The 14,312-nt window shown below is 44.3% G+C and overlaps 1 protein-coding gene across 15 annotated transcripts in view; it reads right to left on the bottom strand.

Annotated features, from left to right (window-relative positions):
• Nucleotides 1-14,312, bottom strand: part of RPH3A (rabphilin 3A) — a 286,320-nt gene that overhangs the window by 51,488 nt on the left and 220,520 nt on the right. For 10 of the 15 annotated variants that reach the window (XM_049698396.1, XM_049698398.1, XM_049698397.1 and 7 more), the window contains 2 exons: nucleotides 11,133-11,221; nucleotides 7,076-7,087 (listed from right to left, as the gene is read on the bottom strand). The exons of 1 other annotated variant lie outside the window; for it this stretch is intronic. In XM_049698396.1, the coding sequence (XP_049554353.1) occupies nucleotides 7,076-7,087; nucleotides 11,133-11,203 (83 nt within the window). In that variant the 5' untranslated portion in view covers nucleotides 11,204-11,221. Of the gene's footprint in view, nucleotides 1-7,075; nucleotides 7,088-11,120; nucleotides 11,222-14,312 lie in introns of all 15 variants that reach the window. 4 more of the 15 variants (XM_049698399.1, XM_033408617.2, XM_004281451.3 and 1 more) reach the window with 2 other exon arrangements.

Below are 14,312 nucleotides of genomic sequence, written 5' to 3'. Positions count from 1 at the left end.
GCCTCTGATCCAGGGGATGAACAAACGCTAAACATACTCAAATCCCCTTCCCCGAACCCTCCAATGGCTTCTCATTGATTTAGAATAAAACCCAGGACTACATAGAGGTTGTGGTTGCACAATGTGGTGAATGTGCTTAAATGCCACTGAAGTGTGCACTTTAAAACGGTTAATTGCATGTTAAGTGAATTTTACCTTAATAAAAGTAAAACTTAGTTTCTTGCCTATCTGCAAAGTCCTACCCAATCTGTGCTTTACCTGACTCTCCATCCTTTTTGCCCCCTCTCACTACACTCCAGCTGTACTGGCCTCCCTGCTCAATCTTGAACACTGAAACCTTGTTTTTGTTTCAGGGCCTTTGCACTTGCTGTCCCGGCTTCCAGGATGACTTATCTCCCCAGATCTCCCCCTTCTCATCATTCAGGTCTCAGCTCAAATGTCAGCCTTTCAGAGAGGTCTTCCTTGAGCTCTCATTGCCCAGGTTCACTTGTATCCATCACTAACTGAAATTATCTTTTGAAAGAAGTTTGTTGTTTACCTGTTTGTTGCCTCTCTCCCCCCACCTGAACGTAGGATTCCAGGAGGACAGGGACCCTGTCTGGGTCACTATCATTTCAATGGCATTTAGAATAGTGTCTGAGGGTAAGCACAGAAAGAGTTTTTGAATAAGACACAATACCTTATGGCCAAAAGGGATGATAAATGTCTGATTATAAGTGTGACCCACAGCAAGACTGAAGCAACAGAAGTCACTTATTCTAGGGGACCAAGGAGTGCGCCCTGAGGGAGTGACATCTACTCTGAGACCCTGAAGAGGATTTACTGTGATGCTGGTGGAGCTTAAATTTGGGACCCTTTGTTAGCACAGGCACCTTCCAAGGCCCTGGGAAGAGCTCTCGTAATGATCATCTGTCCTGAAAATTTTGTAAAAGAGAGATATTTTTGTCTTCTTTATTTTGAAGAGGGCTCTCCTAAATTACATAAACTGCAGGCTGCAGAAAGGTATGGCTGGCTCCTACTGAGACCTCAGAGATAAACTAGAGTTGGCGAGAGGAAGGCAGAGGAAGAAACTGAGCCTGACAGAGAAATGGTCTTTGCAAAGGCCTGGAGTTGAGAGAGTGGGCAGTGTGCTTGAGGAGGTGAAGGAAGATCAATATGGTAGCCAGCCTACAAGATGCTCGCCAAGGATCTCTGCCCCCTGGTATTCACACCCTCCCTGTGCCATCCCCTCCCACACAGAATCCCAGCTGGTCCTGTGTGACCAGCTAAATACAATGGGAGTGACCGTGGGTGACTTCCAAGGCTAGGTCACAAGAGACATTGCAACTTCTGCCTTGGTGTCTTGGGTCATGCAGTCTAGGGGAAGTCAGATGCCATGTCATGAGGACACTCAAACATCCCTGTGGAGAGGCCCATGTGGGGAGGAATTAAGGCCCCTGGCAACAGCCAGCACCTAACGTGCCAGCTGTGTGATCCTCTAGCCCTTGTCGAGCCCTTATATGGCTGCAGCCCCAGCTGACGTAAGACTACAACTGTGCCAGACCCACCCAGCCAAGCCACTCTCAAATATCTACCAACAAAAACTGCAAGAAGTAGTAAGTAGTTTCTGTTGTTTAAGCCACTACGTTTGATACGATTTGTTCTGCAGCATTAGATAACTGGAAAAATCAGTCCAGCTGGAGGATAGAGACAGGGTGGCACAAAGCCCCATTGATATTGTCTGTGTTCATTTTCGACTGCTACATAACACGTTATTACAAACTTAGGGGCTTTACACAACACACATTTATTATCTCACAGTTTCCATGTCAGAAGTCCAGGCATGGCTTAACTGGGTCCTCTGCTCAGCATCTCACAAGGCTGCAATCAGTCGTCAGCTGGGTTGGGTTCTCATCCTGAGCCTTTCTGGGGAAGAATCAGCTTCCAGGCAAATTTGAGTTATTGGCAGAATTCATTTCCTGGCAGCCATGTGACCTAGGACCCCAGCTTTTTGTTGGCTATTAGGAGGAAGTCACCTCCATGTCTTGGAGGCAGCCTGCAATTCCTAACCAAGCAGACTTCTCCAACTTCATCCTGTGGGCCACTTCCTTCATCAAGTATACAAGGTGACTCTCAAGCTCCGGTCAAATGAGACAGGGTCTTATATAACATGATGTAATCACAAGGGTGATGTTCCATCCTGTTTGTCATATTCTATAGGTTAGAAACACATCCCAGGTCCTGCACGCACTCAAGGCGAGGAGGTTACACAAAGGCATGAGGGCCACTGAGGATCACCTGAAAGCCCATCTGGCACAGCCTCCCTACAGGGGTCTTTCAGCCTTGCTTGAATGCTCCCCGTGATGAAGACCTCACTCTCTCATTAGGAGTCTATGCCATTCTGTTGGAAAGATCTTCCTTACAGTGTGCTAATATCCCTCAGCCTGATGTTTCTTCCCATTAACTGTAAAGGATACATTGGACTCCTGCATAATGAAGACCACCCATCCTTCCCGAAGAGCCTTAGTTATAACCTCATCCAGCCACCTCCCCAGGTCCCTCTGGTTTTCCGTGGAAATGGATGCCTCAACTGCCCCTATTCTTCCTTCCTTCATCCCTTCTTTTCTTCCTTCATTCTCTTCTGATCGCCACCTCCATTTATTTCCTGCCTCTACAAAGTAGCTCAGTGACCAAGACAGAGCACAGGTGAGATGCTGGGCCTCAGACCCAGTGGAGACCCTTTCAAGGGCACATTCCCACAGCTCACAGTCTGGTCATGGGTATGGTCAGCCATGGGTCAGACCTGAAGCCAATGCCTCTCACCCCACCACACAACTCGCTGGAATCAGAATGCACAGGAAATGCACGGCTGCAGAAAGATAAGCAGGAATGGGGGTCCACAGGAGGCCTGCCTAGGATAATTGTCTCCATCTGCAGATGAGCAGAAGGCCTGCTAGAGGCTGCCGGCACCTCTGCAGACCCCCATCCTCTGCTCAAAAACACGCAGTTGACAAACAGTTCATCTAGTGTTTGAAAATGTCACTGATTGGTCTCAGTGGGGACTCGAAAGCCTCCTGTGGATTTTCATGTTTTAATCCCAAAAGTAAACAGAGGGAAAGGAGATGGTTTTTCAAACCAAAGCCTTTGCTCTCAAGGGAGAAAATGGGCTTGCCTGGGCCTCCTCTGGGCTGGAGAACACTGTGAGCATGGGGGCCTTAGGAATGCTCCTGTGACAGGACGGTGGCACCCTTGCCAAGGGCCTCTGGGCACAGGATTCCAGCTCCACGTCCTTAAGACCAGAGTCCCGTGTTGGGACCTCGTTAAAAACCAAAGGTGGAGACTAAAGTGTTGCCTCCTTGGACAAGTTACTCAGAGCATTGTATCCAGTCCAGTAAATACCCAGAGGGCCTCCTGTGCACCAATTTGAGCCCTCCTTGACCTGGCGGGGTTTAAGATTGGAATCCTGGACCTGTGGCTTATTAGCAGTGTGTACTAGGGCCCTGAGACACTCTGAATGTCAGTTTCCAGATCTGCTAAGTGGGAATGATTTCATGTCTGTTTCCTGCGGGGACCTTCAGAGGCTACTCCTGACCCTCAGTAGCTGCATGAGGAGTGACCCCTGGCTTACTGGCTGAGACAGGGCGAAGAGGGCTGGCCCATCTCTGCTCTCGTTCACATACCTAGGACAATGCTTCCTGGAGAATCACTGAAGGGCACCTGCCTCCTATTTCCCCAAACTGTCTAAGCCATGGTTTTCAAACTATTGTCTGTAGTTCCCTGGAGGGATCTCAAAGGGCTGCAGGTGAGTGGGTCGTAGATGGACAGAGTGGGCAGGGAACCAGGCCCTCCATCCTCATGTCAGCCCAGATGGCAGTGCTGGGTTCCCAACACTAGCAAAGCAAGGATGCCAGTTGTAAAAAAAAGAGAGTGAGAGAAACATTTTTTTTAAGAATTTAATCTTTGATATTTAATAAAATCATGAGATATAGTTTATTACATTGGTGACCTCAATACTTCACCCTTCTAAGTATCCATGCCCTTTGCCATGTGACTTTGAAATTGATCTCACCAAAAGGTCTGGGTCTTTCTCCCTACCCCTTGAATCCTGCTTGGACTATGGCTTACTTTGGCCAATAAAACACAGGGGAGAGATGTTGTGCCATCTGGGGCTAAGCCTGCAAAAGCCTTGTGTGTTTCTACTTACTCTCTGACTCTCTGTCATCACCACGACAAAAAGCTCAGGACCGCCTGTTGGAGGATGAGAGGCATGTGGATCAGAGCTGAGTCACTCCAGCCACAGCCATCCTAGATCAGACAACCCTTTGATACATGAGAAAGCCCAGCCAAGATCAGCAGAGCCACCAGCTGAGCCCAGGTCCCTGAGAATAAATCATCGTTTTTCTATCCCACTGAGTTTTAAGGTGGTTTGTTACACAGCAAAAGATAACTGACACACTATCTACTGTGGCAACAAAAAAGTGAAGCTTGTTAAACTCCCTACTTTACAGTTTGGTATTATTTTAACTTACAGTTGCACGGTGGTATGTTTAATGCTTTCAGCCATGACAGGTCTTTATCCATCGCCACTCTTTATCTGTCTTATATATTTAGCTTCTGAATAAAACAGTATTCAAAGAAAGTATTTTGCTGCTAATAGAAGTCTAAAGATCACTGCAGTTGACCTGCTCATCTTCCAGATGCTTGACACTCAGAAGAGGGAAGAGAATTGCCAAGAAATTCTCTTGTGTGGGGAGAATATGGTCAGAGGCTCGAGACACCAGCATTCTGGACGTGCTTCATCTGTGACCTGAATGTACTTGTTTAGGTGCATCTAGAGATGGTCAGAAGGAACTCTCCCAACAAACTAGCACCAGTGGCCTCTAACACAAAAGGAAATTAGTCCTGACTGCAGGTGGAAGCCCCTCACAGATGTTTCCCCCTAAAATACTGCAAAAGGCAGATTCCCAGCTCCTTCCTGCCTCCCACCTTGATTCTTCATTTCATGCACACAACAGTCACATAATAAATACCCACTGGATGTCTCTATTAATATATTATAACTCCCAAAAGGCGTGGGATGATGGAAATGCTGTCAGGGCACGAAGGCTCTGAAGCATTAAACAGCGGTGCTGTGCAGAAAATTAATCCTTTTTCTTTCCTTTCTTCTTATCCCCTCCCTTCCCCCAGGATGCCGACAGAAGCAGGTGTCAGCAGGAAGTCTCTTTACAGCTCAGTGAATGAGATTTTAATGAATCCTGAAGGGGAGAGTGTGGAAGGAGGGGCATCCACACCACAAAACACTTTACATAAGCCCTGCTGGTAAAAAGGCCCTTTTTGATGAAATTTACCCCTAACAGACTAAAGAGGGTGCCAAAAGGATGCTGTGGTTCCCCGACTCCCTTCAGAAAGCTAAGGGGATCTCGGGCTCCTGGTAATCTTTTAAGCCAGACTGAGTGCCATTCAGCTTTTCTAAAATCCCATGCTCTCTCTCCTATTTGGACTTTGCACATGCTGTTCCCTTACCTGGAACTCCTCTGTCTCTTCTTTATCTTGTACCTCCTTTACATGGTCTCAGCTTACACATTACTTCTTCCAGGAAGCTCTCCCATCATGACCCCAAAGTTTGGTTAGGTGCCCATCATTGTGCTCCCTTGGCCGCTGTGATTCTGCTATTATAGCTCCTTGCACTATAAAGTGTATTTGTTGGTGACTGACTATTTGTTTGTAAACCCTTCTAGACATCCGCACTCAGACTTTGGCTAACCTTGTATTCTTGGTGCTTAGCACAGTGCATGATATGTGTTTGTTAATGAAGGAAGGAAGGGAGGGAGGGAGAAAGGGGAGAGGAGAGGAGAGGAGGGAGAGGATGAAGGAGGGAGGGAAGGAGGATGGACACACACCCTACCTTTCAGCTTTCAGCATTCAGGAAGCCTGAAGCACTTGGGACCCTCTGAAGTCTTGAACTTCTCTCTTGTGATGTTCATATTTATAATCGCACAACATCTCAGCATCTCTCCCTAGCATGTCTGAATGATATGCTCACAATATTCATAAAGAGACCAAAATCTTAACCAGCCAACACAGAGACTGTAGAACACACACCATACATATATGCATGCACACACAATGTATACATACAAGGTATATATATATAAAATACACACAAGGGTAAAGCAAGGTTGTGATCCACACCTTCCTCTGATTTTGGTGCTTTACGGTTTACAAAGCTTTCCCATGCATCTCATTTGACCGTACCACCTCCCAGTGAAGGTGGAAGGGCAGGGTTAACATACCCACATTATGGCCAGGGCTCAAGGAGGTGAAGGGCAGTGCCCCAAGGCCACACTGACATTGAGTCCCAGAGCAGGACTCAGACCTGGGTGTTCTGAGGCTAGACTCGGTGCTCTGGCTGTGGCTCTGTGAACACTTCCCCATCAAGGGGAAGGTAAAAATGACCTCCCATAGTTTCCCAATGTGTACACACAACCAAAGTCCCATCTGCTTTGCAGCCTGACTGTTCATTTGTTAGACCCAGCATCCAATCTGTCATGCATATTTAGGAAATGAATCCAATTTAAAACAAAAGTTATGAGCAAAGATAGGACCTCTGAGTCAAAGGCATTTCACTGGGAAATCAGGCTGACCTTCCATGATGTGACAGAGACCATGTGTATAGCACATAACTTCCCACAAGCTCTGTTCTACTCATCATCATCTTTGATTAATGATAGTAGTCATTTGAGTTAATATTTTCTTTAAATAAAAACAGTGTTCCCAGGCAAAATGTTGCAGAAACAGAGGCACAGGGCGGTTAATAAGCTTGCTGAATCCCACTAATTGCTAACAAAAATTAAATTGAGGGCTCTCCCAAGGAATATTTTCCAACCTTTTACCAAGATTTTTTTTTGAAATTTCATATTTTTCTTTATCAAGAGGGGTATGTGTTTTTTTTAACAACTTGAATTTGTTTTTAGATATGTAAAACATGCTAGTTCCTTTTTGAACCATCTCTCTTCATCTATCTTTAAAGCCACTTTAATCAGAAAAGAGATAAAATTCAGTCTGCAGAAAAATAAAAGTATTACAAAATACTCACTGTTCTTTATCACTGAAGGAAGGCAAAGAAAGGAGAGAAAGAACAAAATGAATAAAGTTAGGGGAAAAAATTTCTTAACAATATCAACACTGCCTGGATGCCACAACCGCACAGTTCTGTTTAAATCACAATGACCTACTTCCATTTGTTATCAGTCATTATTATCTTATTCCAGCACATCTAAAACAAGGCTGCAGCAATGTAGGGTTGTATGAGCCACAGCCTTGATTAAAATGACCAATCAGTTCAGCTTATTAATTAACCAATCTGATCATTTATGTATTTGAATAATGTTTTTTGGCACTAAAAAGGAATCACTTAATGATGATAACATTCTTGGTTTCTGTTGTTTCAAACACTCAGGGATAAGGAGCACACTGAGGTAGGCAATGAGCCCTGAACCGTGACTGGATCATCCGAAAGCAGAACTCGCAGTGCCCCAGTTTGGGGAAGCAAGTCCTTCCACTCTAAAAAGGAGACCAGGCTCTTCACTTATTAGACATGCTACCATAGGCAGGTCACATCTCCTCTTTGTGCCTCAGTTTCCACCTCTGATCTCTGGCACTCTCAGGCTTGCAGACTTGAAAACTATAGAGAAGTATCAACTATTGGAGACCAGCATTTCTCCGCATGTATCCCCAACATAGATAGCTGAAGCCCTGTCCTACCGATGCAAGAAACAGATACATTCACTTCTTTCAAACACAACCACAACTGCGTTCCAAACACCATCGTTAGATTCAAGGAGGCTGAGAGAAATCACAAAGGGAGTAAAGAGTATCTGGTTAGCCAGCAGTTAATTAAGACTAGATTTCTTAATTTACTGGAGAAAGACATTTGAAGCGTCTGCATTAGCACATCATCACTGCTGCAGACTAGATAGCATGTGTGATGACTATAATTCACCCATTAGCATTTATTGGAAAATAATTTTAACATCTGAAGAAAACGCAGTAGCAATCAAGCCAGCCGGATGCATTCAGAATGCCAAGATGTTTCACAGGAGCCCAGAAGCACTTTAATGAAACTGCATCCAGACTGTTTGAATAATTCTAATTTAATTGTAAGGCAAATTGTTTGGCTTCATATTGACTAAAGTAAACTCTTATGTATGGGGTTTTAATTAACTGACATTTCTTAAATAAAATAAATATTTTACCCCATTCACCTTCAGGCAACTGTTTATCTTACAGAGACAATTTTTGGCTGATGGAATATTGTCTGCCAAGTAAGGTTGGCTTCAAGAGGACATCATGGGGAGGGCTTGGAAACTAGAAGTTTCCTTTCAAAAAGGAAACCAACAGAGTTCAATAATGTCTTCAAAACTATAAAACTTGTATAACTAGAGGAGGTTTTAGGTAGAAGTAGTAAATAGACAGGGACTTTTGCTTCAAGAATATGAGGGCACTAAATATTCCAAAAGACCCTAGGATTGTTAGAAAATAAGGGAATTCTCCAACAACCCTCCTACTTCGAAACAAATAGACAAAACAGACTTCATCAAAATAAAAAAACTTTTCCTCTTCAAGACTCTGTTATGAAAAAGAAAATGCAAGTCATAGACCAAGAACCATATGTGCAAAATGTGTCTCCAGCAGAGGACTTTTATCTACAACACATGAAAAAAAGCTTAGAAAATTTAATAACAGGAAGATAAATGGCCCAGTTTTTAAATGGACAAAGTATTTGAACAGACACTTTAACAAAGAGGTTATACGAATGGCAAAATTACAAAAGAAGACAATCAACATCATTAGTCATTAGGGAAGTGCAAATTAAAATCACAAAACTAATACCACTATGCACACATTAGAATGGTTAAAATGGAAAAGACTAATCATATCAAGTGTTGGTGAGGAGGAAGAGAGATGGAACTCTTGTACACTTCTGGTGGAAACTTGAAGTGGTACAACCAATTTGGAAAACGGGCAGTTTTTTAAAAAGTTAAACATACACCTACTATACATACCACTGAGACATTCTACTCCTAGGTATTTACTCAAGAGAAATGAAAGTATATGTTTATACAAATTTTATTTGTACTAGCCCCAAACTGGAAACAACCCAAATGTTCATCAATAGGTGAACGGATAAACAAATTGTGGTATATCCACACAATGAAATACTATTTAGCAATATAAAGGAATAAACTATTGATATGAAAAACAATATGGATGGATCATGAGATAATTATGCGAAGTGAAAGAAGATGTCTCTCAAAAAGGGAGTACATACTGAATGATTCCATTTATAGAAATTCTAAAAAATGCAAACTAATTTATAGTTACAGAAAGAAGATTAGTAATTACTTAGGGATGGGTGGGGAGAGGGAGGGGCAGAAAGGAGAGACTGCAAAGGGGAATGAGTATGCACATATGTGTAAAAATGATCAAACTGTACTTTAAATGTGTATTATTAGAGGTAAATCAATTATACCCCTTTATGAGGCAATTTTTTAAAAAAGAAAAAGAAAACCCAGCAAACTGAATCCAGAACAGGGAGCTGTGAGCAGTAAGCCAATGTAAAAAGCAGCATTATGTTCCAGAGGCTGACTCTGAGCTCCTAACAAGGTGAGGAAGCTGAATCTGAGACCCCCACTTTGAGCTAGGACCCTCTAAGGGAGCTCAGGTCACATCCTGGGTGAGCAGCACACCTGATTCCTGGCAGAAGCAAGTGCAAATCTCTCTGAGGAAAATATTCCCATGGTAGATCCCCAGGATTCTCACAGATTGAGCTAACAATAAAAATTACCAAGCGTTTAAAAAATAAGACCTTTGAGTGAAAATCTGCAGGGATGATAAACAATAGACTTAGACTGTAAAGGTCTTCAGGCAGTGGTGTGCTGGTAAATGTTTAACAGTTGAACCTCTGGAGAAAAAGCCCCACTGTGGCTGATTTCAAGTACCTATATGATGTCACTAAATGCAGAACTGGGAGGAAACATGCAGTAATGTACTATTATATAGTATTTCACCATACAGGTATCATAGGCACAAATAACATGGAGACTAACAAAACATAGTAAAATAATTAAGAAGTGATGGGGCAGAACAGGAATAAAGACGCAAACATAGAGAACGGACTTGAGGACATGGGGAGGGGGAAGGGTAAGCTGGGACGAAATGAGAGAATGGCATGGACATATATACACTACCAAATGTAAAATAGATAGCTAGTGGGAAGCAGCACAGGGAGATCAGCTCGGTGCTTCGTGACCACCCAGAGGGGTGGATAGGGAGGATGGGAGGGAGATGCAAGAGGGAGGAGATATGGGGATATATGCATAGCTGATTCACTTTGTTATACAGCAGAAACTAACACACCAGTGTAAAGCAATTATACTCCAATAAAGATGTTAAAAAAAATTAAGAAGTGATTAAAGTTAAGTATTCACCACCTTTGTGTTTAATATAATTTAATTGTAAAACTATACAACTTAATTTTTAATACTGGCCATGTTTAACAACTGACTTGCAAAATTCCTGAAAATTTAACATCAGCTCTAAGGAACCACCATGGTACAGACCCAGCACACCACTGATTCAGGTATAATAGTTACTGGAAAGAGTATGTGAAGTTATTTTATGTGAAATTTCCCAATTTTTAAATGATCAGGCCAAAAATAAAAAATAAAAAAAACACATTTCTGCAAGTCAGAGTCAGCTGGTGGCCTGCCAGTTTGCAATCTCTGATCTAGTCCAACTTCCTTATTTAATTGATGAGGAAACCAAGGTCCAAAGAAGGGAAAGAGATTCACCCAGAGTAGCTCAGATCTAGAACCAGAACCAAGTCTGATTCTAACCACCAGGTCAGTGCTGTTTCCATTCCACCAAGCCACCTCTCATTTAGGGCATGGAGCTCAGAATTTAATCTTGTTACTCCAACCTTGCAAAGAAGTAAAATCAGTGAAGTTTCCACGATAAACTCCCACTAGGTTCTTTTTCCTCCACCCCAGGGAGAGAAATTTCTTTCCTTGCTATTCCTCTCCTCCTTCAAGTGTAGATCAGGACCTCATTGCCCCAAAGCAAACAACTCCCAGGAACACCCAGCAACTTACTTTGATTGCTGGGGTCGGTCACTGGGACACATCCAACGGCTAGAGCTGTTGCTGAACACGGTGTCAGTCATGGTAGAAGCCCAGTGCTCCTGGAAAACAACAGCCCAGAAAGGACATCATGCAAACAGTCATTCAATCACCCTTTATTTCTCAGCCCCCTGGTCTATGCCAAGCACTCTGGGGGATACAGAGAAGAAATGGAACTTCACCCAGCTTCTCCGCTTTCCAGATGGGGACTTTCAGGCCCCAAGAGGGAAACTGTCACAGCTCCCTTGTGGCAGAAATGGATCAGAGGGAAGAACTTCCTCCCTTTAATCTGTGTTCGTCCCATTCATTGTTGATGCAAGACCACATATCCAGGAGGGAGGGTCAGAGCTCTTAACTCCAATCCAGGGTCTTTCTACTAGAGGAAGTCATCTGACTCATGTACTAGTTAACTTGGACTTGGTCAGGTCAAAAAGAAAACAAACCCATGTCTCAGAGTTTTGAGGTCCCAAATGCCACAGTCATCCCTGGCTTGCTTTCTTTTTAATACTTTACACCCAAGCCATCAGAAAGTCATGCTGGCTTCACTGTCATAATAGATCCAGAATCTTCCCAATGTTCTGTGCCTAAATTGCTACTATGCTGATCCAAACCACTACTATCCCGGCCTGGCTTACTACAGGAGCCTCTTCACCGGTCTCTCTGCCTCTGCCCTTGGCCCACTTCAGTCCATGCTCTACACAGTGACTAGGGAGATCATCACAAAGTTAAATCACAGCTTGTGAAAACAGCACCATCACGGTTAGAATCTCCCTGCTAAAATGTAAGCCTCTTGCAGAACTCTTTGTTTTGTTCTCTGCTTAATGTCCAATACCCAGCATAGCACCTGGCACATAGAAGGCACTTAATAAATATTTGTTGAATGCGTGAATGAGTCTCCATCAACACTAAGCTTAGTTGAACTCAGCCAAGCTTGTGTCCTTTCTGAACTTCCCCTCCTTCCCCCTCCCCCGGGTCTAAGCAAAGAATAAGGGGAAAGAGGGACTTCCCTGGTGGTCCCGTGGTAAAGAATCCGCCTTGCAATGCAGGGGACGTGGGTTTGATCCCTGGTCAGGGAACTAAGATCCCACATGCCGTGGGGCAACTAAGCCCACGTGCCACAACTACTGAGCTCACGCGTCTCAACTAGAGAACCTGTGTGCCACAACCTACAGAGCCCACGCACCCTGGAGCCTGAGCACCACAACCAGAGAAGAGAAAACTCACCGCCACAGCTAGACAGAAGCCCGTGCACCACGATGAAGAGCCCGCATGGTGCAACAAAAGATCCCGCATGCCGCAACTAAGACCCAACACAGCCAAAAATAATAATAATAAGATAAGTAAATAATAAATAAATCTCTAAAAAGAATAAGGGGAAAGAGACCATGGAGATCACATTTAATTTATTTTTTAAAAAAGCCTTAGAAGGTAGGTTACTGTGTCCAGTGGGTTCTGATTTCCCTGAAGGTCTTGGTACAACACAGTGTTTTTTCCTAGGAAGCTGAATAGATGAGCAGTTGGGAGGTGAACAGGGAGAGAACTCTCTTTCCTATTCTACAGCCAGTGCAATTATTAAATCTTCGTGTGGGTGAAGCCGGGTATCGGGGGGGCTGATGGTTGGACACAGGGAAGGAAAGGCCCCTTAGAGAAAAGCCATTTCATCTGCTCCCGGGTGGTTAACATAATCTTCCCAGATTAATATGACCATTTCATTGTTTCCATTTTGAAAACAGAAAGAAAGGAGAGATGACTCCTGTTGTGAAGGAAATCTGCTGAAGAGAACCTTAACGTCTCATTATTGCCTGTGCCAAGAGCTGAATGAGGCTGCCCTGGGTCCCCTGGGAACCCCTGGCCCCTGCTGGTACTGAGAGCTTCAGTTCCCGGTAATGAGCGTCCTCAGCTGCCCTTGGTCTGGACAGCGAACGTTCATTTGATTGCCTCGCCTCCTGCTTTGAGGCAGAGAGGCAGCACTGACCTTGGAGGATCCCAGGAGGTGGCGGCTGGCGGGGGGAGCTGGGACAAGGAATACACTGTCCCCTCCCAGGAACTCTGATCTCCAAATTCTGTTGCCCTCAAGGCAGAATGTGGCTTGCCCACCCTCTCCTGCATTCAGCCAGGCATACCGGGAGCTCATTTCCTGTTAAAATTCTGCCTGCAAAGTCCAAACTCACTGGCTGGCCGCCCCATGGAAACCACCCAGCTCTGTCCCTCCAGGCCAGAAGCCACCCTGGACAGCATTGGTTATTTCAGCTTTGCCACCCAGGCCTCTCAGAGTGTAACATCCCAGGATGGGCTCATTGTCCCGGTCAAGCAGCCTGGGCCTGGAGAGGGAAGGCTGCGTAATCAAGGCTATTTGAACAACTGGAGTAACAGCCCAGAGAAAGAAGGTCATGGGTCCACATCTCAGCTGGGGGTGGAGATGCAGGTGGAGGTGAGTGGGTATAGCAGAAATTGCTGATGCCCTTTACAGGTGGTGCTCCCACCCCACCCCCAGCCTCTAGGAGTGTTAGCAACTAGGGGCTTATGGTAGCCCCATTTTACAGAGCATTGCCCTCAGCCAAAGAGAGCAGCTGCCTTGTCCAGAGATATCTAAGAAGCTACCCCCACCCCAGGGAGCAGCCCAGGGCCATGACTAACTGACAGGGGGACCCTCTTACACTGTTGACAGGAATATAAATTGGTGCAGCCACTATGGAAAACAGTATGGAGGTTCCTCAAAAAACTAAAAATAGAGTTACCATATGATCCAGCAATTCTACTCCTGGGCATATATCCGGACAAACCTCTAATTTGAAAAGATACATACACCCAAGTGTTCACAGCAGCACTACTTACAATAGCCAAGACATGGAAACAGCCTAAGTGTCCACTGACAGATGAATGGATAAAGAAGATGTGGTATATATATACAATGGAATATCACTCAGCCATAAGAAAGAATGAAATAATGCCATTTGCAGCATCATGGATGGACCTAGAGATTATCATACTAAGCGAATAAGTCAGAAAGAGAAAGAGAAATACCATATGATATCACTTATATGTGAAATCTAAAATATGACACAAATGAACATATCTAAGGAACAAAAACAGACTCACAGAGAACAGATTTGTGGTTGCCAAGGGGGAGCGGGGTGGGGGAGGGAAGTATTG

Source organism: Orcinus orca, chromosome 15 (assembly GCF_937001465.1).
Source record: "Orcinus orca chromosome 15, mOrcOrc1.1, whole genome shotgun sequence".
In the NCBI taxonomy this organism is placed as follows: domain Eukaryota; kingdom Metazoa; phylum Chordata; class Mammalia; order Artiodactyla; family Delphinidae; genus Orcinus; species Orcinus orca.
This window is presented reverse-complemented; position numbering and strand designations above follow the sequence as displayed.